This window comes from Perca flavescens, chromosome 21, assembly GCF_004354835.1.
Source record: "Perca flavescens isolate YP-PL-M2 chromosome 21, PFLA_1.0, whole genome shotgun sequence".
NCBI classification, from domain to species: domain Eukaryota; kingdom Metazoa; phylum Chordata; class Actinopteri; order Perciformes; family Percidae; genus Perca; species Perca flavescens.
In genome coordinates, this window is record NC_041351.1 from 7,586,842 (window position 1) to 7,611,790 (window position 24,949).

A 24,949-nucleotide genomic window follows, 5' to 3' on the forward strand; every position below is an offset into this window, starting at 1 on the left:
GTAGACGTACACATGCGCGGACCTGTGTGAGCGAGGCGTGAGGAGGCCGCAGCACTTTGTGTTCACTGAACGTCTTGTTTTCCTGACTCTTTAAAACACAGTGGGCTTTTGTTTACTGAGTCTTGGCGCAGCAGTGGGGCTTGGCATCACAACAGCCGCTGTGGTTCTCAGTTCAGGGGTTTTAAATGAGCTGAATTATGCCATGCTGACAGGAAAAGTCCCCCACGCCTCAACCCACAATTCACAGCAACACTCAAAACTGCATGATTATGCACAAGTCAAAACCTCCTCTAACAAACTGCTGTATTGTGGATTTACATTTTTTTTGTTTCAAAAGAATAAGCATTAGCTGAGGGGAGGTTTGTGTGTGTTTGGGTGGGTGGGTAGATTTCATAGATGGATAATTATGAAGTATTCTTCTATCTATTCCTTTTAAAGTGGTGGCAAGTAACAGACATCATTTACTGAAATACTTTGCTTAAGAGCAGTTTTAAGGTACTTCTACTGTTTATTTTCTGCTACTTTGTACTTCTACTTCTCTATAAAAGTTCTCTAAACTTTTCAGAAGCATATGATGGACATATGATATATTTTAATAAATTTAACTCCACAACTTTATATATAGTAGCTCAAATTAGAGCCACCTTGAACAGCTAAAACAGTAAAAGACTTGCATGTTAACAATGTTTCTAATATAATATATCATTACTCTCACACGGGACATTTTTCTGTAGTAATTTTGATACTTTATGTATTGTGCTGATAATACCTGTGTACTTTTACTTAGATTGAATAGATAAATGCCGGACTTTTATTATTAATATAGAATATTTACCTATTTACCATATGTATTATTACTTTTAACTTAAGTAATGTTTCTAAATTCTTCTTCCACCATTGTCCTTTTGCCTTCAAGGTGCACAATGAGTTCATCCTGCCATCAGAGAAGGAGGGCTTCATCCACCGCATGGGCGACATCATCAAACGGGCCGAGGCTCTGATGGCCAAAGAGCATCCGGTCCACTCCAGCGGGACCCGAGTTCCCCAGCCTGCTTATCACAACGGGGTTAACCCATTGTCTTCCTCACAGGTCAGCCGTCACACCTCCACATCGCAGCATTGTTAGCTGAGAACAAAGGAAGTAACTATTTGACTATGCTGTCCGATCATCATAAATTACATCAGCTATGGTGTGTCTAGCTGTTCTTCTCTCAGACAGGCCCATAAATTTGGTGCAAATATGGAAAGCTGTAGAGTAGTGCTTCCTACATTGGGAATAAAATAACCTCAGTAGAGTGCTTTCTTCACTGTCCATAATCCCTCTTGAGGCTTGCCCTTAAAGATACAAGGTTAAGTGTTCCTAAAACCCCCTGAGGTAGTTCTTTCATTTAGAACATGATGTTACCAAAACCAATAACGTCATAAATCCCTATGATTTGTGGAAACATACCCCATGCCTCCTTTTATTTCATGTTTATTTGTTCCCCAAAGCACAAATCCTTTCCAGTGCCTACACCATAATGAACTTTCCAGCATATCTGCCCACATTGAATGTGTAAAATAATGTACGTTTGGCTTTATTAAGCCTTTCTGAATTGAGATTCTGTGAAACTGTAAAATGAGGACTTTGAGGAATTAAACAAAAAGAGTTGTTTGGAGCCTTGTCATCCAGTACAAGATATGACCTAATGCCAAACCAGATACAGTATGTCCATTTAAAGGAAAAGAAGTGTCTGTTCTGCCAGCATATGTTCCACTCTGTAGATCACGCAGAACAAAATCTCCTTGTGCTCTTTAGTTCAAATTATCTAAGATGTTCATAAATAATCGAGAAAAGGATCATGTAGGACAAGTAAGACGTACAAAGTAAACCTTTACCGCCAACTCTCTAACTTGTTTCGACCCGTTGGCTACATAATTACCCTGAACCGCTGTGTACAAATCTCTCCTGGCTCCACTCCAGGACTAGATTAAAAACACTGCATGGACCACATCCCCCAAGACTCATTATGGCTGCTTTCCCCATCACTGTCCGGCCAAAAAACCAGACCAAGCTAGTCAAGTTAGAGAGAAACCCACCAGCCCAGAGACTCAGCTATCTATCTCTGTTCTGGCTGTTGTAACTGAGGTAGGGCACTATTCTGAGAGTTCTGGGAAGAGACAGTGTACAGGAAACCATGCTTGTTTAGCTGTTGCTTGTTTCCTTTACCTACCACTTAAAAGAACGAGACTAGTAGTCTGCAGCCATGCTAGCACCTCTGTGAGGCTAGACTTGGGGTCCAGCAGTGCTTTGAGCTAAACGTTAACATACTGATGTAAACCAGGTGTACTGTCATCCATTTTCACCCTCTTAATTTAGCTTGTACGCATGTTACCATTTGCGCATTAGCACTAAACACAAAGTACAGCTGTGCCAATCCATCTAAAAGACGTTGAGATATTTCACTGGATAATTAAAAAATCACCAAAGACATGAGGATTCATCGTCTAGAAGCCACGAATGTCTGTGCAAAATGTAATGTCAATCCATCTAAAAGTCGTTGAGATATTTTACAGACCGACCTTTCTATCCCTGTGGCTAAAACAAATCAGCACAGACAAATCCGTAGATTCAGATTTTGCAGATGGAGCCAGATTAAAGCGGCAATTTTCCCAGAATATGAAGGTTAAATGACTTTACATAAAATGATCTGGTTAATAACATGGGATTTATTATGGGAACAGAACTAACACAAACTAACAATAAATTCTTTACGGCCGTCCTAGTATTAACTTTATTATTCACTTAATAAATTCTGTACTAACTAGAGGCTTAGGCCTCAGGGTCATCTATTTCATCTGAAGCCTGAGGCCTCTATTGTTTTAGTTCCTTGCTTGAGGGGCATTTAATGAAGTTTACTTGTAAAAATAAATTCATTAGGGGTTACTAAACAACCAATAAAACCATATAACTTCTGTGCTTTTGAAGAAGCTTTGTCTGACAAAATTACCCAACTTACATCACCTGGGTATGTTAGCAGAAAGCCTGCATTAATACCTAGGATTCGGGTCTAACCAAAGAAGCTAATAAGTTGCATTAAGGGTGTAAGTGTAGGATTGATTGTTTTTGGAGCTTGACCCATAATGGGGACTCAAATTTATTAAATCTCAGCCTCTGCATCAATTTTGTCGATTCTGTCGAACATCTGTGTCTCAATAGCCCCCCAATTTCATGAAAGTGAAATATGGAGTTCTGTTTCAAAGACACTTACTGTATTCTGCATCAGGCATGATAGACGTAGTACAAATACTACCGTAGTACTACATTAATACAATAACAATACTGAACAGTCCAGTTGCTACCCACCTATTAGTGTTGCCGATCAAACCTGCAAAGTAGTTTTATACTACAGCTGAATCGTACCATGGCTGGAAGTGGAGATTGAGTTTTATCAAATGTGCTCTCTTACAGCCTAATCTGCACACACTGCCTCGACCACACTCCTATTCTCTGCCTGGTAAGTCTCTCAACTGGTCTGATGAATTTACAGGTAATCCACCCATTTAAAGGATAATTTCATGCTTGAGTTGATTAAATATGTTTTAAATGAAGCAAATGAATGTTTGCCATTTTTGTCATGTCATGAATGTCTAAAACAATGAGTAACATTAAATGTGTGTGAACTGCATTAAGGACTGTCTTTCTCACAGCCTGTCCGAATAACTTGCATTCATTCGTATGCATATATTTTTAACTGTGCATGATCATTGTGTGTGTGCATGGTCAACCACTCATGCATGTGTCTTGGCGTAGGGGTTTGTGGCTCTAACCCGTGCCCCAATGAAGACGTCTTCTGTCCAGACATTACTTCACCTGGGCGACCTCTACTACGCTCACAGTCTTTCCACAACGCCCCAGGTAAATAGCCCTCTCTGGTCCCTACGTGAAGAGGCCCAGCATTGTTTACTGTTTCAGCACACTGAAAAATTGTTACAGTCCTTTGGCAAAGAATAAGTCAAAGTAAAGCTCAGCTACCTCATAAATCCCTCCTCCCCTTCTCAGGGCCAGTTCTTGTATTGTTCAGACATTCTCATGGCGCCATCCCCCATCCCTACACCTCAAAGCCTTCGTCTGTGTCCGCTTTGCAGCGGGGCCTCTTGGGTAATTACCTCACCTGAAGGGCGCTTTTTGGCTTTTAGAGAGCTGTGAATGCTGTCGCTGTAAAGCATGAGCTTTTCTTCAGTGCTGCGATAGTCGGCAACATCTGTTTGCCAGCACAAACTCCTACAGAATTTCCAAGAAAGCCTCCTCCCCCATCAAAGTCTCATTCCCCACAGGAGGGGCATTTGAAGTCAATTAAAGAACACATATCCTCCATATGTCCCCTGTATCTGAACACTCTCGTCTCCTCTTGTCCTGTGTCCCCTCTCTGCTTGACGTCCACCGCATGGTCGCTTGCGCAATGCTTCTTGGCCACCCACCACCCTAAAAGAGTGTTGCCTAACCTACGTTTCCGTCAGCATGGAAAAAGTAGAGGCTGGTTTGCATCATCAGGAACAGGAGGTGTGGTTTATAACTGTGGAGCCATTGTTGAGGTAAATGTTAAATCAATGGATGGGGCTAGGATATTGGCATCCTCAACTATTCCCCGAGGACTGATGTAGAAATCCTGACTACTTTAGTCTTACAATCAGACCCCAAAAAAGTTGTGTACACGGTACACACACATGTGTTCCATTTAAACTCCTTGAAAATGTCATATGTAAAAGCCTTGCTCGCTCCATTGATGCTGAATCCCTCACAGCCATGTAAGCCCGGTGTGCAACTGCTCCGGCTTTACGAATGCAATTATAGTCAGATACTGCTTTAAACAAAACTCTTTTGTTCACCATGGAAACCCATCATTTGAAAATACGGGAAAGATTTATGCTCCACTTGGCATATGTCTTGGCAAGGGGCTGCATGTAGAATTAGACTGACCAAACCCTGAGGAGAGAGTGGAAGAATGAGTGATCTAACTTGTTTATCTGGATCAATTCTGTCCAATACTCCACTGCAACTGTGCACTGTAAAATTCCACTTATTAGTTATCCTGACATTAAAGTTAAATTAAAGAAAAACAAACGTTTTACTTTTTGTACTTCCCCACTTTTTCTAGCACAGTCAGTTTTTACCCAAGATAACAACATTTTCAAATTAAAACTTTATATTAACAAATAATAATTTTTAATCTTTGTTTTTCAGGGTCTCCCCTCCCTTTTCAGCACCACCACAACCCTGCGTCTCTCCTGCCGCACCACCAGCACTACTACTTGTCCTTCATGGGCCACAGTCCCTTCCCATTCCCATACCCAGGCGCTCCGGGTTCCCCCGAACCAGGCATCCATCCTCCGCTCACACGTGTAGCTAGTAACCCCTCCTTCCCCACTGTTCACTCACCAGCCCCCGGTTCCCCAATTCCTCCAAATGAGACCCCAAGCCCTTGCAGCAATGATGGTGCCACCATGTCTCCACCTGCCCCTCAGCATCCCAACATGTGGCCCTCCCACACGCAGCCCTTGTTTTCCTTAGCTAATGTCATCTCCATGGCCATGAGCATGGCCCAGTCTTTCATCCCTCCTGCAGGCATGCCCACCCAAGGGATGCCCTCCTATCCAGGCTACCACCACCAGCTACCTACTCACATGGCCCCACAGTCAGGTTACCCTTCCATCTACCCACAGCATTACCAGACCTCAGCAGTAGAGGTGCCTTACCCCACAGCGCAGAACGTCTACTATAGCCCTGATACGCCTCTAATGGAAGAAGGCGGTTTTCCTCCGAGCAGTCATCCAAGCTGGATGCATCCTGTTTCTCCACCTTCTATGTCTTCCACTCCTCCACTGCTTCCTCAGGAGCCTTTACAGCAGGCTGGACTATCCAGTCCCCCCAGCCTGACCCAGGAGGACAGTCGCCACAGTTATGTGGCCTCATACTCAGCACAGATTCCAGCCCAGGCTGAACCCAAATCAGAAGTCTCCAGTTCAAACTCCTTGTCAGATCTGTCCTCATCACCCTCAGAGAGCCCAGGAAGCACTGTGAGTCACCTCCAGTCACTTTTTACTCAATGTTTTACTCAATGTTAAGATTGCTTTAAAATGATGTGTGCAATGCAAATTAATGCTGAAATTATTAGTCCATTAATTTATTAGTTAACTGACAGAAAATGAATAAACAAATGTAATCATTAATAATTTTTCAGGCCAAAAGGCCAAACATTTACCGATTCCAGTTGCTTAAATGTGAGGATTTGCTCTTTTCCTCTATTTTAAATTATTGTAAATAGAATATTTTGGACTGTTGGTAGGACAGAACAAGCTATTTGAAGATGCCAACTTGGGCAGTTTATTTGATGGAATCATTAAAAACAACTTGGGATGTGGCCGGGTTAGCTCAGTTGGTGGAGCAGGCGCACGTATATAGAGGTGTATGCCTCGACGCGGAAGGTCCAGAGTTCGAGTCCGACCTGTGATGATTTTCCTCCATGTCATCCCCCTCTCTCTCCCCCCTTTCATATGTAGCTGTTCTTTCCATTAAAGGCTGAATTGCCCCAAAAAAAATCTTTAAAAAAAAAACTTACACCTATCCACCTTTTCTATTTCAATACCTCAACTCTAAATGCCAATACCAATTACAGTTTTCCCCTTATTCAAAATCTGTGTACTGCACTGTGTCAAACTCATTCGCATCATTTCAAGCAAGCATTAGGCCAGGGATGTCTGTGTCACTAAAACGGAGTTGGTAATGACTAGAATAGTAATTTTAGAAAGACTTTGAATATGGATCGGTCCCATCTGGCCAATACCCAATCGGCTGTAGCACTAATACTAACAATGTTTGTTCTTCCTCTCCAGTTATCATCCTTCAGCACTGCATTGCAACCCACTGTACCTGAGATGAAAACCAGTACCCCAACACCAAAAGCCTCTTCCACTGAATCTGGTAAGAGATACCGGTAATTCTGTGCATGTTTTTCTCATGTTCCTGCAGCAGTTTTTCCTCCGTCTCTGGATCATAAACACCTGATGTGTTGTATGTTACTAGCCACGGGGCTGGGAGATGACATATACTGCATGATGCTGATGTTTGTACCCCAAACAAATTCTCTCTCACACACACACACACACACACACACACACACACACACACACACACACACACACACACACACACACACACACACACACACACACACACACATGCTTGTGTATACACACAAATGCTACAAAAATGCCACAGCTAAAAGTCACAAGTTTTTCCTTCCTGCTCCTTTTTATGATGTATTAAGTACAGTCCGAACAGTCTGTTACGGCCAATTTGCTTTTTCATTTTTTTTTCGGTTCCTTCTCTCTATCCCTCTCTATCCTTGGTGACATTATCACCTATTAGCGGTGCCTCAGGAGCCATTGCGTAACGTCGAGTCTGGATGTAGTGTTCCATTCAAAACGAGCACAAACGTAGGTGTACTTCTGCCCACTGGCAATGGCCAATCGGCGAGCAGCTGCACTCGTTAGAGGCCTCTCCTCCCGTATCCACGCCCGTCAGTGTTTATCCTCTATTTAGAAGCCCACATTCAACAGAGTCTCTCTGTTTCAGAGGGCACAGACCCAAACGCTTTCTGTCTTTACTGTAAGGACACTTAGTGGGCAAGCTGGGGTACTGCCGGATTTAAAACCCTGTGAGCAGAGTACGTGCAATGACTCAAACTGCGTACGTCACTCGTATGTGACAACAGATAGACAACTTCATCACAATTATCAGGTATTATCACTGCCATACAGGCTCTCTATGCTCTATGCTGCAGAGTATATCCTCCCGTGGTGGAAGATTGGGAAATAAGACACAGTGAAAACACAGTTACACAAATACCCCCATGATTCAGTTTGAATCAAACCCTGATAGTCTAGAAAGAGCTTTGTTCGGAGGACCAATCAGCTCTGATCAGATTATAGAACAATCACTACTGTTTAGCCAGTGATTGGTTGGTCTCTCATATAAATTGGCTGTCCAGATGTTACAGCTTCTCATTCATGGACACTAGAAGTAAGTATAGGGGGTATTAACTTACTAGAATTACCAATATAATGTTTCTTTTTAAAAAGAAATCCAAGATTAGATGTAAATTTAAATACTTAATTAGGTTATTTATACATTTTTGTCTTATAAGAAATAAGTCAAGGTAAATAAAACGAGTGTAGAGCATTTAGATTAACACCTTCCCTTCTATATTACAGAAGTCCTGTCTGCCCCAGTCACTGTTGGGCGATTCCAGGTGACACCCAGCATGCACATCCCTGCGCCCACTGTGCCAGTAGGTGCTGTACCTGCTGCACCGCAGCCAGCAGACAGCGGCAGCACTCTGTCAGAGAGCAGCACAGAGGAGCAGGGGGAGTCTGAGACGAGCCTGGCCACCTCCCTCACCATGTCCCCCCCACACCCACATCCCCACAGCGGGTCGACAGGGGTCGTCCAGGACGTTGACGGGCTGGCGGGATGGGCTGGGAGCAAGGAGCAGCAGCAGCAGCGAGCCAGAGAAGAAGAGGATGAGGAGGGAGAGGTTATTGGGGAACGACTGAGGACGAGGAAAAGGAGTCGGAGGAGAGCGCACAGCCTGAGCCTGATGGGAACGTCCGCGGACAGCGGACTCTCAGTGACTGCTGCGGAGTTGGAGGGGAGACTGTGGGACGGAGCGTCAGGCAGCCCTCAGTACAGCAATGCCCTTCATCATCTCTGGACGATGACTTACAACCGCAACGCTCCCTACATCAGCAGCGATGACTCCGACAGTGACGACGCGGAGATGCTGTTAGAGCTTCAGGAACTCCGAGAGAAGTGAGTGACATAGGTGCTGTAAACAGTATATTAACAGAAACAGAGGGCTTTTTGAAATTGAAAATAGGGGGGGACAAATATTAAGAGTTTTAACCTGGGCTCTAACACTCACATAGACATCAAACACTTTTTATGATCTTTGGTAAAACTTTGGAATTCATGTTTTGGTGTAACACAAGATTTAAGTCAAAGATTTGACATCGTGAAGCCATCATGAAAGTTCTACTCAGTCTTTACGCTGGAAGTTTAAGGTACATTCTTCAATTTTAAAACTGAACAACTCTCCTGTATGAACACAAGTCTCTATCCAAAGGTTTTCATCAGAATATGAGGTGTTATTCCAATGAGAAAAAGAGCCTGATGTCTATCAATTATTTTTGCCAGGCTGACCCAAATGATTATTTGCATTATTGATTCATCTGTTGATTTTTTTTAATTAAGTCTGCTAAATGCCAAAAAATATTGATGCATGTTTATCACATTTCACCAGAGCCCAAGATCGCTGCTTGTTTTGTCCAATAGTCCAAATCCCAAAGATAATCAAATTATAAATACATCAAACAGAGACAAGCAACAAATCCTCACATTGGAGACATTCTGTAAACATTGCTTCACCACTACCATTTAAAATGAAGTCAAGTAAAATGAAATCTAGAAAAAAGGTTTAGCCAGTCATCACATTTTTGAGGCCTTAATTTCCTCAAATCCACATGCCTTCCACGATTTCCAAGGACTACCTGTTTCCCTGACTTTTCCCAGCAACAGAAGAGAGCCTTCAACCACTTAAATGTATTACTTTTTGTCCCTTATCAGACACCTAAAGGAGGTGCAGGCCCTGCAGGCCGCCCAGAAGAGAGAGATTGAGGAGCTGTATGAGAAGATGGGCAAGGTCCCCCCCCCAGGCATCGTCTCTCCTGCTGCTATGCTGTCCAGTCGTCAGCGCCGCCTGTCCAAGGGGGGCGCCTTCCCCTCGTCCCGCAGGAACAGCCTGCAGCGCTTGGACATGTTGCCAATCCCAGGTTAGCAAGCCTATCCCCACATGTATTGCCTGGAAACTATGTGACAACCTTATGTCTAATTGGGTTATAAAACACATGGTTTTGATTTGCTAGGTATCATAAGGAGAAACTCCCTTGGAGGCAGCAGCAGCAGCTCCCAGGATAAACAAAGCAAAGGGGTCACCTTTGCCACTGACAGTAGAAAAGTGAGTGAATATTGTTTTTACAAACTTCATATTACTATTATTTACTTGTTAAACTTAAAAAAAACAACATTGTTCTTACTTTATGTATTTATTTTCTTCTCATTTTCCTAGTAAGAAACTCTCAGCCAAGCACGCTGTATATCTGGACTACCTCATCTGAAGTGTAACTGCAGTGGTCAAACCCGTCCCGTAGGCGGATCACTTTAACACTTTCCACTGGCACACCGATCAGCAAACTGCTTCCCTCTGCCAGTGGTCATTTACCTCAACCTATTTTCAATATGTATATAGAAACTTTCATCAATAAAGCTGGATTTACACAGGAACTGTAAAATCCAGCTTTCAGCCGTCCGTCAGATCTGGTGAATTTGTTGCAGCGGAAGAACAAAAACACCTTCCAATCTGGTTAATGGTTAAAAATGATAAAGTTTATTATTGCTCTTTTGTAAATAAGAATAAACGGTTCAGAATGAATCAACTTTAGTCCAGGCAGCCGATACACGGTACTCTGCAAAACAGGTTCCTTTAGATGTTTTTTTTTTCTTCTGAGCAAGCTTGTTAGCATTAATGCAGTCAGAGTGGTGGTACAAAGTGCTGCGCAGTCGTAGTCTTTTGAGCTCCGGTGGCACTTTACTATGACTTTGAACCAGAGTGAAGATCCTGTTCCTGTTTTCTGCATGTCTGATTCACTGCCGTTAATTTATCTGAGCACAGTAATGTGAACCACCGCGAAGATCTGACATATTTACTGACCGTTGTTGTACGCAAACAACAACTTATGGGCTAATCTTGCAACTTATTTGCTGTAGTTTTTTAATGTTTCAGCACCTGCTGACTGCACAGTGAATACACTCACATTATTGCCTTCCAGGGGCTGACCAGAACAGTCTAGATGCATTGCACAGTTTCATTTATTCAAGAACGTATTTTGTTGTAGTACTGGTTTCTTTAGTGATTGGATGACCTACATTCTCTAGGCTCAGCCCTGAGAAGTTAAACTGCAGTCCTGACATTTTTAGATGTAGTGAAAATGACTTTTCCATGTATAGAGGTACAATAAGGAGATCAGTGCATACATATGAAGATTTTAATGCTTCAGAAATGTTGTCATGTAGCTACAAAAGAAAGAAAATCTGTTTTTCCAAAGTATTAAATGGGAAAAGGTTTGGTTAAATGTGCAGAAGACTTTAGCAAAGACATCACACATCAATTTTCAAATACTATAGCTGGTTTATATTAAAAATGATTATTTTCTTTGCATTGATTAGATGTGAAAAATCCACTTAGGTTTTAGACTACTGGCTCTTTCCTGTTGATTGTACATGTATATATAGTATAAGTGCATTTATAGATCATGTTTACAAGTTACAAGGAAACTTAAAAACGTCGGCAACCTTTATTCTTGCTCAAGCAAAAAAAAAAAATCACATTTGTCGCTTGTTCCGTAGATCAAGCACCTTGTGCACTTTAGTAACATCTTCTTTTGTTCTCACTCATTTTAACACATTTGTGGATAAAACTGTGTTCACTTAAGGAAGAGCCAAAATTTCCTGTCTTTTTTCCACGAGGGAGGTAGAGAATATTCTCCAGTTTAGGTTTGATCACAGTAATGACAATCTACCCTCCCACAGTTTTAAATAATTAGTACATTGTGGGATTTAGAGAAATCAGTCCAAGCTGTGAATGTGTAGCTGATGCCTTATAAAATATTCACACTACACACACTGAATTTTCTGGCAGTGAAACTCCTGTAAGATTTTCCAAAGTTCATAATATATTCAAATAACAATTTTGAATGTAAATATATAATTGTTGCTTTCTGAAGCTGCTGCTGTCCTGCCATGCTGAATCTGTGCCTTTCCTGTACAATGTCTTATTTTATATTTTTACTCTCAAGATTCAGTGGCTAGATGAGACTATATCAAATTTTGACAAAAATAAATGCAGTTGTAAATACCACGGCTTTTATGTCATCTTTACTACTGTCTCTTTATCATGCATAAATAGTTACACACACGTAATTGTTTAAAAAAAATCAAATACATTAGATTTTTATTTTACAAATTATCACTTTTTTGACATAAATATGTTTCAACAGGTTAATCTGTGTGTCATTTCAGCAGTGTCACTGGCATTTCTTTGCTGTTAAAGGCCACTGTAGATTCAACATCATTAGCTGATTGAAATTGAGTATATGCACCTTGAACATCACTTGATCAGGGCTGAAAACCTGTTAGGTAAGGGTTGTAATTACTCTACAGTCTGGCCTTCTGGGTAGCATGTAAGGTCAGTGGATTAGTCCTTTCCACTGACAGGCAAACTTAATCAAAATCAAGACACGTCTAGTTATAAGTCAGCAGCAGAACCTCACAATTAACCTTCACAATCAAGACAATACAAAGTCCACCGCTCTCTCAACATGAAAAACAGTGGCCTGCCATTGAATATAAATCAGTGGAATCAGTGTCCACCTAAGTCCCTTCTCAGACGGTAAAGCGCAGGACAGACACGCAGTCCAAAAACAGGGCGACACATGCGTCTCAGTTGGCACCGGTCTTTGGTCCCTGCAGTCTTGCACGCTTGGCCTCTTCATCAATTTCATCCATGATCCTCTCCTGGGAGACGGAGTAAAATGTGTAGCCGTCTAGTAAGGGAGCAAGTGGTCAAGGAGAGTATTTGACAGCAAGAAGAAAAGTATAAAACATTACATCACAAAGAGTGACATAAGCAGTTTATCAGTCAGGTGTTTATCCAATTGCTTGGAAACGGAGGAGATTTAGCTGTCTGTGTGAAGACCTTAATGTTGTCTTTACTCATTATTAAAACACAAAATCCCTACCTTTTTTGGGGAAATCTTATACACTCAGTTGCCAGAGTATTGGGTACACCTTGCTAAAACTAACGCAGTCTAATTCAACATTCCTGCAATAGTTCCTAAGTCCATGAAGGTCGTAATGTTCAATTTTGTTTAAACTGTTAAAAAAAAAAGTGTTAATTCATCTCTACGGTCATTTTGGGAGCTGTGGTGCAGTTTAATTGTGTTGCATTATATGGGAGGGGTTTCTAATATTTAGTCTACCCAAATTGATATAAATTGTGTAAATGTGGAAGCCCACCTGACTTTTCCTGACAAACGTGCTTCAAAGAGTATGAGACTCCAGAAAAAAGGGTATCTTTTGATATTTCAGTTTAAAAACAAGACAACTGGGCATTCACTGGGACAGCTAAATGTTATCTTACGTTTGCAACATCTGCTACAAATACCAACTGACGCATGGGGGAACAGGTTGATGGAACACCAGGAAGCAATCAGACAGATACTGTATACTTTAGACTTTACCTCATTAAAATACCTTACCTTACAACTAACATTCAACAAAGTTTCTAACTCAACATGCAGTAATAAACTACCGCTGGTTGTGTCATCTAACCTGAGTAACTTTAGCATGCTAAGCTAACGTTACATAGTTCACCTTGTGGTTTGTGTGCTTGGCAAGGATACAAATTCCCATAACGATTGCTCCAATGGCGAGGCCCGTCACAACGTTTCGTGTCCGCAGCTTCTGGGTTTTCTTCTTCCACTGTTCGAGCTCTACCTGTCGGATGAAATGCATCTGTTCACGAGAAAGACCATCTTTCATCGGGTCTATCCTGGTCGCAACGCGAGCACCGGACTCCTTCGGCGTCTGGTCGGCCATGTCTGCAATCAGTGAGGGTTGTTTCACAACAGTTACACGAGCAGCCGTTATTCAAATGATCTACGCTGAGCTGGAGCCGTCTATTTACGCTGCGAGTAGACCATCAGCATGTTATGAGATCTGCGCTGAGCGCTACGAGCGCCACCAAGTACTATGCATAGACATATGCAAAACTGTGCAACATCCAAATGAGCCCCAACGGCAGCTATGGTTCCTACTAGGAGACGTTGGATTGTCCTAGTGTAAAAAACGAGGGAACAGCGCCATCTTCTGGAAAGGACTAAGAAACGATTTATTTATTTTGGTTTTCTAATTTCCTAATTATAGACTTCGTTGTTTGTAGCTAGATGTAACGTTTTGTGCTTTAAAGAAGACAACCGTTACTCAGTGTAAATGGCGAAAAGTTTTTTTTGTGCGCCGAGCCCAAGTATAAGTTTTAAGTTTCGAGAAGCCTCTTTTGACCTACTCACAGATTGTCTTGTCAATCTCAACAAAAGAAACAAAGATAACCTCAACAGTTTATCAAAATGTAGCGGACATTTCAAAGATAAAAGACTAATGGGTAAGTAACGTTAACGTTACCATAGAGACATCATTTGTCTTTACAATTCTATAATACTATAGGCTACTAATAATAATAATAAATGTAACGTTAGCCTAATCATTTTAGCTTGCTAACTAACATACATTTTAATGGAGTAATGACGTGACATTTTGCCCGTTTTAAATGCGAATCATTCCAAACGTCAGATTTTCAACTGGGTTTCATTTATAACCGTTATTTGGAGAAACAATGCCTTTTTTTCTTCTTTTTTTACCGAGGTAACTAGCTAAGTTAACATTATCTCTCAAATTCAATTTTCTCAAATTTCTCTATAGGGCATCCAGGTGATTTAAGCCATCTATTGTGTTATGTGCAATTTAGATTTTCTTAAATTTCACACAGCTGTGACAATAAGTGTAACCTCCACATTGCAGAATGCTTATTTTCCCTCCTAATTAATGCTTTTACAGCTGTATTCTCCATAGTCGACTTTACTACTACAGTCGTTTCAAATATGATATAAATTATTTTATGGTTGCTAATATATTTACAATTACTGTATATAAACGAGGTTTTTGTAGACCTACAGTACTGTATGTAAAATGTAATTATTGCAACTATAGGGGGCAGACCAGGTGCAGACTCATTCTGCAGTAATGTTAATGCATTTGTCAGCAGTTGAGATTGACTAACTTGAGGATTATACTTCACTGTACACTGTCATCATGTCTTTCATACACCTGGAATTGTGAGCCCTGTTATTATGGAGGCCACTTTTTAATACAAAGTCCTCCAGGTAGCACAGTCTCCCAGCTGCCAGCAGCACCTTAGCAGACAAACCCTGCCAGTTAGGAGGAGCAGATGGAAAGAAATGTTAATTACAACCATATGCTTCTTTGTATGTTCACATAACAGCTAAATACATTTTATCTAAATAAATTCATGGAGGATACTTTGTTTCTGTCTGTTTCTTTAACATGTTTTGTCAGCAGCAGCGCTGGCTCACTACCAACCTGCTAATCTCACAGAATTTTACTCATTTAGGAAAATATTTTTAAATTTCTTTACAACTGACTGGTCAATGGAAAAACTGGCCAGTCACAATATACAATTTAGCTAGTGCTAGCTGCTGGGTGGTGTCAAGAACCCAGCATGGTTGTGATTCATGGTTGTTAAATATAATAATTTTATGGCTCCCAACTGTTTTCACCCCAAAAAAAAGGTATGAAGGAAAGATAATCTGAATTTCAAATATTCTTCCATTACAATGACTCAATTACCTTTTTCCTGTTTTTCTGGGCTGATGTGTTATTTTAGCTCATCATCTAGAGGATGATTAGTATGTTGACAAATGATGCAAAATATTTATAATTTTTCATTTCTGTTTTTCATCTATTTGTCAAATTAGCATAACTGCAAATAGCTCATGAATAACCCATACAATCTGGAGAATAATGACTGATATTTTTGTGATCTTATTTTACAGAACTACATGATCTCTCCCTGTACATATATTGGCTCTATTTTAATACATTTTAGCATGCTGAGTTCACTTAAAATAGGAAGATTTGATGTTTTGTTTTGGTCTGTGTTCCCCTGCCTCCCTCTCTGGTTTTACTTAGAATACATCTTCCTGATGACTAAAGAACTAAGACTTGATCCACTGGCTGGATACCATGCCGTTGAATTACTTCAAAGGTAAGAAGGAGCTTCTTTTTTTTTGTTGCTTTGACCCACCACACCCCTTATTATATTTGTTTAGCCCATATAAATGAAATTTGGTTATATGGTTTAGCCTCTATGTGAATAATTATCTCCCCCAGGTTCATGGTCAAGCACCTCACAGATTTGTTGACCACACCCACACCTCAGGGTGCAGCGGCTGATCAACCAGAAAGTTATGAGGATGCTGTGTTTGACAAGCTCAAAGAGAAATTCCCCCTCATCGTCTTCTCCTGCGTGCAACTTGCAAGCAAACTGTTTTTACACAGTCAGGTAAGTTCGGCGATGCCTACGATTACTAACTTTCAGTACCCTGTGATTAGAAACATCACAAATCTATAATTCTTCAAACATGTTCTAGATAATCGACAACAACACTGCTGTACGCTTTCTGCATTCAGTGGGCCACAGTGTTTCCAAGCAGACTGTCCTGGAATCAGAGCTGATGGTCTTAAAAGGGCTTGAATACAGACTAAATGCTCCTAACCCACTGACATATGTGGAAATCCTTCTGGAGGTGCTTGGTAAGATATATTTAAACAATTTATGTGAAGTATTAGGATGTAACACAGATTCTGTGGATATAATCAAACAAGTCATATCCATTGAACAGCTGTACTGACTTTAAAAGAGGTGACTAAACTTCCGTAGGACACAATGAGCCATCCATCCCTGTGGAGCAACTGTATGAACTGTGCCACCATGTCCTCCAGTTTGTCAGCCTACAGAGGACTGCCATCTACGGCTCCTTGTTAGAGACCACCACTCAGTGCGTAAACCCATCCAGAGAACAGAGGTATTACATTTTTCTTTAAGCCCCATTTTCTGATTATTTGGAACAGGTGCTTACTGTCATGGTAGAGTGGCAGTTGAGTAAACTACGACCAGCTGAGAACTGTCTGTTGTTTTGGTTTCAAATTTTGCCATTTTGACATGTCTCCCCCCCAACGCAGAGCAGTTAAATTATAACGGTAGGGCGATAGGTTATTACACATGAAATAACTGATTTTCTGGCCACTTAGAGGCAGCAGAAACAAGCTGTGAACACAACACTGGCACCTTTCAAGTTGAAATGGTGAACTTTGCAAAAGGTTGCCAAAAAGTCTAATATTGACTCTCCTTTTAGCTCTGTTGTGGTTTCCACTAACTCCTGAAGGAAGTATCTGGCTCTTTAGCTACTAAATGCTCCACTATGTCCACCAGCTAGCGACTGACTTTGTCCGTCTACCGTTTGGTGCTGGGCAGGTAGTACACAGAGGGGTTTTTAGAGAGTTTTAGCTCAAAGCAGCTGTCTGCTGTAGCCTAAAGCAACGTTATATGAGCAGTGAAGGTGCACCAAAACAATGAAAGATGTTATAAAGCTGCCCGAGTCGGGTGATGACTCTGTGGGTTCCTCACTACCAGGGTCAGCTTTTTTCATTACACGTAGTCATTTGATCCATTGTTAACATAACAATATTGATTGTAGCGGCTTTACTACTGCATGAACCCTCTTTAAACAGAGAGAAGTTTGTGACAGTGACTGAAGACTGCATGCTTCTTGGTGTTGGTGTAATCGCCGTGGCTACATTCATCCTCTGTGTCAGAACATTGGAACAGGTAAAACACTTCATTTCATAAGTATTAAAAACTTAATTGCATTCACAATATTATTTGTTTTCAGTGTTTAAAATGTCAAAATTGTGGACGTTATATGCAGCCATATCAAAGCATATAAAGTAATCTACCACATTAAAGTTTACTAATATTAGTATGTACAGTACTTAATCTGTTAAATACAGTCCATACAAACTGTTTTGTTGATGTAGGCTTACTTTGAATACTTTGAATGCATTGCAGGTTGTGGGAGAACTGAGCCACATCACAGGAATCTCAGCGAGAAGCATCAGCGATTTCGCTAATGTGACATTGATGCACGTTGTTGAAACCAGTTTCTCTGTAACACAGACTTGAGTCTCGATAACACTCATTCACTGAATCCTGCTTTATACTTTCAGTGTTTACCTTGTGTATTATGTTAGTGCAGAACATGGACCTAAATCAGCTGATTGGATTGAGACAAAGCAACATCTGTGTACTGAAATAGCTCACATAATGAAAGAATAAATCACTTATGAACACTTTATGCAAAATGTAATAATAAATATTGTATTAAACAATATCTCAATCCTAATATAGTGTGTACATCTCCACTGCTTTTACATTTCCTGTGCCACATTGATCTGCTCACTTGAATTAGATGCATGGTGGTTTATTGTAAAACGTGTGTGTTTAGTTCCACATCAGCAAAGATGTGGAAAAAAAAGAGGAGTTGGGTGGAGGATCATGTGTCCGATGTCTCTTGTGCTGAGGGGTTCCTCCTCCCTCTGAGGAGTCTTCTCCTTAGGTTGGAAAGCATTGACCATATCGGAACCTGAGGACAGAATTAAAAAATCCCACTTGATACCAAAAATGTCAGTTTCCATTCTACACAGAAGTATATGTTTTTCATTTGGTAATTTGATAAAAATTGGGACAAACAAACAAATATTAGGATATTGTCAAAATCATTAACTTTTCTTCTCATATCGATCATATGTTTTCATGAGGTCTGACTCCTAATGTACTTATTTATATAGGTAATAATTTGACTTCACATATCAAAGACGTTGTTGACAAATATCAATCTATTCATAGTAGTAATCCTTCAAATACCTCAGCGCTATCAGTTAATAAAACAGTGCTAATTATTCTCTTTGTATGCTTCAGGTTGGGTCGTCCTACATCACACATTTGTGCCGTGGTATGTTGAAAGAATAAGTAAAACAACTGTGTGCTTACGTGCACAAGTCTTGGCCGCCTTAGCATTCCAAACACATCATCGAGATCATACAGGTCAGGGTTGCCCAACATCTAAAAACAGGTGCGAGCAAGACAAAATTGCTTTAATAAATTACGTTGATATTTATATTCAAGCAGCAAGTTCATTTAATTTAAATTTAGTTCTGTCTCTGTTTACCTGTTGCTGTTGTTCTCTGTAGTAAACGTCCAAGTGAAGTGTATCCGGGTCCAGAGTCAGCCTCCCCATACAAAGTTCACATCTTTTGACAGTATAGGGCCCTGACCCTGGAAAAGTGGATACAGTAAATATCAACCGTGATCAGATCTTTCAGACTGTGGGGAATTCAGCTTGCCCCCAATACCTATCTACTCACCTGACTCGATTCTTGCCCTAATCCATTTCTTCAGGCAGTCGAGGTGAACAAACTGCATACTGCCTGAACACAGGCACGGTGATAGCAGTGGGTTGGTTGGTGAACTCTCGCCACTGTGGCAGATTCGACATTGCTCCCCTTCTTCCTCATCAGATGACTCATCTAATAACCTTAAAAAAAGGACATGACACAATTCAAATTAAACAAGATTTTATACCCTAATCCTAACATACATCGGAATCAGGATGTCTTTGAGAACTGTACAATTAAATACTTTAATGTATCAGTTGCCAGTAAAGTCAGAACTATTCAGTGTGTTATTAAAAAGCCTATAGATAGGTAAAAAAAATCTTGCAGATATTTATGTTTTAAAAAAGTATCTTCCTATCACCTTTGTTTGGGTCTGCAAACAATCTCTTTGCTGCGATCCTTTAGAGACTGAGAGTTTTGGGCAGCAGTAGCTCCTTCCCGGGCTCCTTGACATTCTTGACTGGGTACTCGCTCTTTGATATCACTACACGTCGTCATATCATCCACATTCAGATTATCTACCTGTCCAGAGGCACTTAGACGCCAGGACTCATTAGACGACTTTGATTTGTAGTCAGTGGTACGGTAGCTTTGCTTCTCAGCAAACGTAGCAGAACAGAAGCCGACAGTCCTGTGTGAAGAGGCTATGCTTGGCCAGCTGCTTTGAAACTTATGGAGATGTTGGTGTGTCCGCTGAGTGCTACTCACACAGCCTACAAAACCCCTATTGAGTTTGTCAGTGGTAGACAACAGTGATGCCGCATGAGGTCGCCTTGTTCGCTCCAGGAAAGGACCAAGACAGTATCCATGACGACCAACAGGTGAAACTGTTGATGTACTTAAGTGTGAACTGTGAGAGAAGCAACGCAAGGCTGAGCTTGACCGAGAAACTTGCCATGGAGAGGTGGCCTCTCTAAATGTGCCCTGACAGGAGCCTGATGGGTCATTATCTGCCTCCTCCTCTTCTTCAGATTCACTGTACAGTGAGCTTGATGGGTCATTATCTGCCTCCTCCTCTTCTTTAGATGCACTGTACAGTGAGCCTGTATCACGTGTGGGAACATGCGGGACAGTGTCAGTACTTGCCAGGAAGGCAAACATAGTCTCAGCTTCGGGGGGTATGACATCCTCAACGTTTGTTTTGTTGAAAAGGTGTTTCATCTTGCTGTTGCTCTTCAGGATGTCTCGGCTTTGTGTTTGCTTGCTCGCTTGCCCACGGGTGGATCCTTTTGATCCTTTGTGTTTCACACGCTCAGACCTGTGATCGTTGTGATCCTTTGCGGGGAGTACTTTGTTGTATTGGAAAAAAAGAAGAAAAAAAAGTTGTGTTACGAAAGTATAATACATGTAACTGAAGATAGTGAGAAACTGGCCAGTTGTGTGCTGGCTATATAACCTGCAACACAATTTGTATCCTAAAAAAAAACTTACATCTGGATGCCAGGGGCTCTTTTTCTCTGTGGGGAATCTTTGAAGTCATTGCCAGCTCTGCAGACATGCTCCGGGTTCCACTGGAGATAGCCTGAAGGCAGGACTCCGAATCTTTATTCAATTGGCTCTCTGGTTCAGACGAAGCACTTTTCCCTGCGCTGCAGGAGGACGGCTGCTGGTGGCAAGCAAAGAGGGTTTGTGTGTAGAGTGTAAATCTGCATTACTTCAGAGGAGGAGTATTGGATGCTGCTTTACTGAAACTGTGGTAAAATGCTGTGAATATAGCTGGTGTCATTTTCTAGTTCTTATGGTACAAGTTATTGTGGCGTGGTGTTTAAGCTGTCACCTTTGAGGCCTTCCTCGTAGACATACGCTGCAACAGTGTCGAAAAAGCCTGCATGCCTGGACTCCGTCGTTTCATTTCTGTATCTACCCCCCCCCGTAACACCTTTGATCCTGACAGATTGAAAAATGAGACAGTGGATGACAAAGAAGAAGGTTTTCTGTTCAACTTTTTAGCAACTTTCTAGTTGTCTTCTTTTGCACGCAAAACATACTGTATTCAGCGCCTAATGAGGTTTTCAGCGCCCTGTTGCTCCCAGTTTTGAGGTACAGTGCTGAAAACACACAAAGTACTTTGCAGTGTCTGGGACATAATTGCAACATAACAGATGGAAGCTAGCTAGTGTGAAGAACCTGTGCAGGCTCAGGTGTGAAATAATACAGGAGAAAGCAATTACTGTAGCAAGCTGTAGCACCTGTATCCACTGTCAGGTGTATTGTGTTGACAGGGTAACGTTACAACCTCAGACTTGTACAAAGTGCACTAACGGAAGTGCGCGGTTTGAGACACACTATTGTACTTGTTATCTAGCTACAAGTTGAGGAAACATTTCCTGTCGTTTTTTCCCTGCAACTTTACATTTGTATTCACCATTAGAAATTGACAAACAAGTATAATTCATTTTTAAATGTTTTCAAAAATGCAATTAGTTGTACCAGTTCATTATGTAGATATCGCTAGGCCTATTCTTTTTTTCTTGTGGGAAAATAGTAAACCTGGTTATTCTTTTGGGAAATCAAAAGTAAGCCATTTGATCGATCTATACCTGCAATTAAATTAATCTTTGGGACCTTAACATTAAAAAAATCAACTTTATCCAGCTTCATGTGCATATAAAACGTTAGCCTAGCTATCCTAGTGTTACAATCTGACCCTATTTTTGTGTGAAAATTAACGTTCAATTGTAAACATTACGTTTTCCTGTACTTATTTAACACTAATTTAACAAAGTTGACTCACTTTGACTCACTTAGCTAGATGGATCGATGGGAAAGATGGAGGCAGTTAGTTAGAGGAACAGGACGAAGTGAAGTTGACCTCTTAAACATCCCCCACTGTTTTTGTTGTTGTTGTCCAAATGACGCGTTACCATGGAGATTAGCGTCCCGTGCACGTCTTTATGCTTTAACTATGACGCGCCCCCATAAAGATGTAGATGTAGGACAAGTACCTCTATACTCTTTGTGTAGGATGCATAAAGCTAGTTTACACTTTTTTTCTGTCCAATATATTGTTCTAGTGTGTTGTCGTTAAGTCCTGACTGAGGGAGTTTCCTTTTATATGGCTGACTTACCAAAGCAAAAAAGAAATCTGCTCTTTAGGATGCGCCCTGTCGCTCCCTAGCAACGGTTGCCATGCTTACTCTTTGGTTGAGGTTTTGTTGTTCATCAACTGTATGATATAATAATAATAATAATAATAAATAACGTTGAAGTACTTAATTAACAAATGTCAAGTCTTTGTAAATTAATTTGTTTCATGTAAATAAAGTTTTTTCTAAAATACAGTTAGCATTCTTTTTTATTTTATTTCTATTATATGTTCTGTTGTATTTTATTTTATATTTATTTTATACATTTATATGTAGCCTACTTTTAAATAATAATTATATTTAGTCAACATGTTTTAATTATATACAAATATTAACATGGTTAAATGTAATATCTTATATTACATACATTTTTGTATTAACATTTAATTAACATAGGAGTCGATTATGCTATCTTAATTAAACACACACACACAACTAAAAAACAATATTCTTGTTTTGGCATTTTACATGTCGGGCGCACCGTTAAATACTTTTTGTTCACATTTAAATAAAAAAAATATTGAACACAAACTTGTGGCTGGATCTCTGCTCCCTATGACCATGTATAAAAGCACAGCCTCTGTGATCATGTCAGTCTGACATTAGCATAACAGCTGAGTGGTTTAAAAGATACCAACATCCCATATCGCTGTGCTAGTCCAGAGGAGCCAGGGAGCCAGTAGATTAGCAGAAGATCTGGTGCCATGCAGGCTTCATTGAGTCACTCTCTGGCTCCCTCTGACGCTGCTGATCTCCCCGCAATCTTATGTTAGGCCCTGTTAATCTCACCTCCCCTTGCAGTCTGTTAAAGGGAGAGTGGGTTGTACACTCTCCTTTACTGTTTTCGTTCTTTATATTCAGACAGCGGGGGAAGTATAAGGGAAGGCAGAGGTAGAGAAAGCTCTGGCAGGTTTGATTCAATGTGGAAGCATTTCCAGAGGTGGGAGGGAAGGGCGGGCTCAGCCACTTGGCTATCTGTGATCACCTCGTCCATCACGCCGACTGACCCACATGCACACACTGTCAGGATCCCTGCACCAAAGCCAGTTTCCAGGGCCTCCCTCAGGTATTTCTCATTACCATTTGCAGAGAGGGAACCTTTTAACCTTTGGTGGGTTTCTTATATCTGCCAACTGAAGGATATATTTAGTTACATCGCTCACAAGCTGAGATGATCTACAATGTTGGCATGTGTTACTCCATGGCTCCATATTCCAAGTGTCGAATGTGGTATATGGAATAGCTTCTTTCTTAAAGATGGTTAATTATGGGTTTTAGCTAGCACAGCATGCTTCTTTAGATATAATAAAAGAAAGAACATCTTCCTCCAAAATAATAATTGAAAAGTGAGCAGTAAAGATAAAAATACACATATTACAATACAACTAAATTGCCAAAGACTGGAAAGGGAGTTGTTGATCTGACAGGAATGAATAAGATTTAGCTGACTGGTTCTTGCTGCCACTATACATCTACCGACCCTTACAATTAAGAGGACAAAAGTCACAAAAATTGTAAGCCCAACAGTTTTTAATGCACTTTCTTGACAGGGTGTATAGAGTGTATAGCCTACAAATCAGAGGTAAATTTACTCAGCAATAACTGAAAAAGAAGTGGCTATACTGTGTAGACTTGTGTCCCCAAGACACTTTATGGAGGCAACTGCAATACCTCTCTCTCATCTCTCATAGCTAATCAGTGGTTGCGAATTAATCACACGATAAGAGAATAAACAGATTACAGCTAACACCAGATAAGCACATTATCATTCACTAAGTAATCAGGATGAATCAGCACTAATGTGGTGGTAAATAAAAACGGGTGGGCTATTATAATCACCAGTCATTATAACAACAACAACAACAACCACAGATATAATCAAAATACATTGTTCTCAAAACATTTAAATGTTCCCTTTAAATTACCCTTTCAGCACACAATTTTGGGCCATTTAACTTGTATGCCACAATCTAGTCTCACTTTGCCCGACCCTCCTCCAAAGCGTGCTGAAGGAAGGTCTGGCTACTCCACATAGCATTTGGGGATGGGAGGAAAACGTACTCTTGTTAAATGGCATTTCTTTAAACCAATCAGAATCGTCATGGGCAGCGCTAGACTCCCCACAGAGCCTCTGCAAAATAGTTGTGCCAGAGAAAACTCAGACCAATTTACCCTGCAGAGATCTGAGGAGCAGTTAACCATAGTCCTCCTTAATCCACCCAATATTAAATTCCAAAACAAAGAAAGTGGAAGGAAACGGAAAATAGGCTACATTCAATTCAATTCAATTCAATTGTATTTATAGTAAGCTATCAAATCATAACAAGAGTTATCTTGAGACACTTTACAGATAGAGTAGGTCTAGACCACACTCTATAATTTACAAAGCCCCAACCATTCTAATAATTCCCCAAGAGCAAGCAATGCGACAGTGGCAAGGAAAAACTCCCTATTAGGAAGAAACCTGGGACAGACCCAGGCTCTTGGTAGGCGGTGTCTGACGGTGCCAGTTGGGGATGTGATGAACAGTGGCAATAATAGTCACTTTAAAAATAATGGAATAGTGACTTCAAATGGTAGTCGTACATGCATCAGGCGGAAGCAATCCCGGAAGTGGAAC

The 24,949-nt window shown here is 40.8% G+C and overlaps 4 protein-coding genes across 10 annotated transcripts in view; 2 read left to right on the forward strand and 2 right to left on the reverse strand.

The window, feature by feature from the left end:
* Window positions 1-12,014, forward strand: part of wnk4a (WNK lysine deficient protein kinase 4a) — a 45,514-nt gene extending 33,500 nt beyond the window's left edge. For 2 of the 3 annotated variants that reach the window (XM_028568708.1, XM_028568709.1), the window contains exons 13-21: window positions 917-1,090; window positions 3,452-3,497; window positions 3,794-3,898; window positions 5,225-6,057; window positions 6,874-6,961; window positions 8,254-8,851; window positions 9,665-9,870; window positions 9,964-10,055; window positions 10,167-12,014. In XM_028568708.1, coding sequence (XP_028424509.1) covers window positions 917-1,090; window positions 3,452-3,497; window positions 3,794-3,898; window positions 5,225-6,057; window positions 6,874-6,961; window positions 8,254-8,851; window positions 9,665-9,870; window positions 9,964-10,055; window positions 10,167-10,169 — 2,145 coding nt within the window. In that variant the 3' untranslated portion in view covers window positions 10,170-12,014. The remainder of the gene's footprint in view (window positions 1-916; window positions 1,091-3,451; window positions 3,498-3,793; window positions 3,899-5,224; window positions 6,058-6,873; window positions 6,962-8,253; window positions 8,852-9,664; window positions 9,871-9,963; window positions 10,056-10,166) is intronic. The other variant, XM_028568710.1, reaches the window with a different exon arrangement.
* On the reverse strand, window positions 11,437-13,970 carry coa3a (cytochrome C oxidase assembly factor 3a). Its single transcript, XM_028568718.1, has 2 exons — window positions 13,558-13,970; window positions 11,437-12,699 (listed from the first exon to the last, which is right to left on the reverse strand). Exons 1-2 carry the CDS (start codon window positions 13,751-13,753, stop codon window positions 12,596-12,598), a joined length of 300 nt encoding a protein of 99 aa, XP_028424519.1. The 5' UTR covers window positions 13,754-13,970; the 3' UTR covers window positions 11,437-12,595.
* On the forward strand, window positions 13,323-18,192 carry cntd1 (cyclin N-terminal domain containing 1). Its single transcript, XM_028568717.1, has 7 exons — window positions 13,323-14,315; window positions 15,920-15,995; window positions 16,121-16,292; window positions 16,381-16,543; window positions 16,671-16,815; window positions 17,522-17,618; window positions 17,859-18,192. Exons 1-7 carry the CDS (start codon window positions 14,147-14,149, stop codon window positions 17,970-17,972), a joined length of 936 nt encoding a protein of 311 aa, XP_028424518.1. The 5' UTR covers window positions 13,323-14,146; the 3' UTR covers window positions 17,973-18,192.
* Window positions 18,193-18,254: 62 nt separating this feature from the next.
* Window positions 18,255-22,268, reverse strand: LOC114548690 (E3 ubiquitin-protein ligase MARCH7-like). 5 transcript variants are annotated; one of them, XM_028568715.1, is made up of 9 exons: window positions 21,988-22,268; window positions 21,232-21,291; window positions 21,021-21,130; window positions 20,675-20,849; window positions 19,605-20,532; window positions 19,214-19,383; window positions 19,018-19,124; window positions 18,840-18,911; window positions 18,255-18,432 (listed from the first exon to the last, which is right to left on the reverse strand). In XM_028568715.1, exons 3-9 carry the CDS (start codon window positions 21,093-21,095, stop codon window positions 18,343-18,345), a joined length of 1,617 nt encoding a protein of 538 aa, XP_028424516.1. In that variant the 5' UTR covers window positions 21,096-21,130; window positions 21,232-21,291; window positions 21,988-22,268; the 3' UTR covers window positions 18,255-18,342. The 5 variants fall into 5 exon arrangements, with proteins under 5 accessions (XP_028424516.1, XP_028424515.1, XP_028424514.1 ...); XM_028568714.1 differs by having other exon boundaries at window positions 21,978-22,268; XM_028568713.1 differs by lacking the exon at window positions 21,232-21,291 and having other exon boundaries at window positions 21,988-22,266.
* Window positions 22,269-24,949: the final 2,681 nt, after the last annotated feature.

Excerpts from the sequence above, each read along its gene's own strand:
- coa3a (XM_028568718.1), bottom strand. The coding sequence starts at position 13,753 with ATGGCCGACCAGACGCCGAAGGAGTCCGGTGCTCGCGTTGCGACCAGG. Across the intron at positions 12,700-13,557 it reads AGCAATCGTTATGGGAATTT|ACGGCTACACATTTTACTCC; the intron begins GTATCCTTGCCA and ends CTCCCTTACTAG.
- cntd1 (XM_028568717.1), top strand. The coding sequence starts at position 14,147 with ATGGCGAAAAGTTTTTTTTGTGCGCCGAGCCCAAGTATAAGTTTTAAG. Across the intron at positions 14,316-15,919 it reads CAAAGATAAAAGACTAATGG|AATACATCTTCCTGATGACT; the intron begins GTAAGTAACGTT and ends GGTTTTACTTAG. Across the intron at positions 15,996-16,120 it reads GCCGTTGAATTACTTCAAAG|GTTCATGGTCAAGCACCTCA; the intron begins GTAAGAAGGAGC and ends TATCTCCCCCAG.
- LOC114548690 (XM_028568715.1), bottom strand. The coding sequence starts at position 21,095 with ATGAAACGACGGAGTCCAGGCATGCAGGCTTTTTCGACACTGTTGCAG. Across the intron at positions 20,533-20,674 it reads AGAGCCCCTGGCATCCAGAT|TACTCCCCGCAAAGGATCAC; the intron begins GTAAGTTTTTTT and ends AATACAACAAAG. Across the intron at positions 18,912-19,017 it reads ACAGAGAACAACAGCAACAG|ATGTTGGGCAACCCTGACCT; the intron begins GTAAACAGAGAC and ends ACCTGTTTTTAG.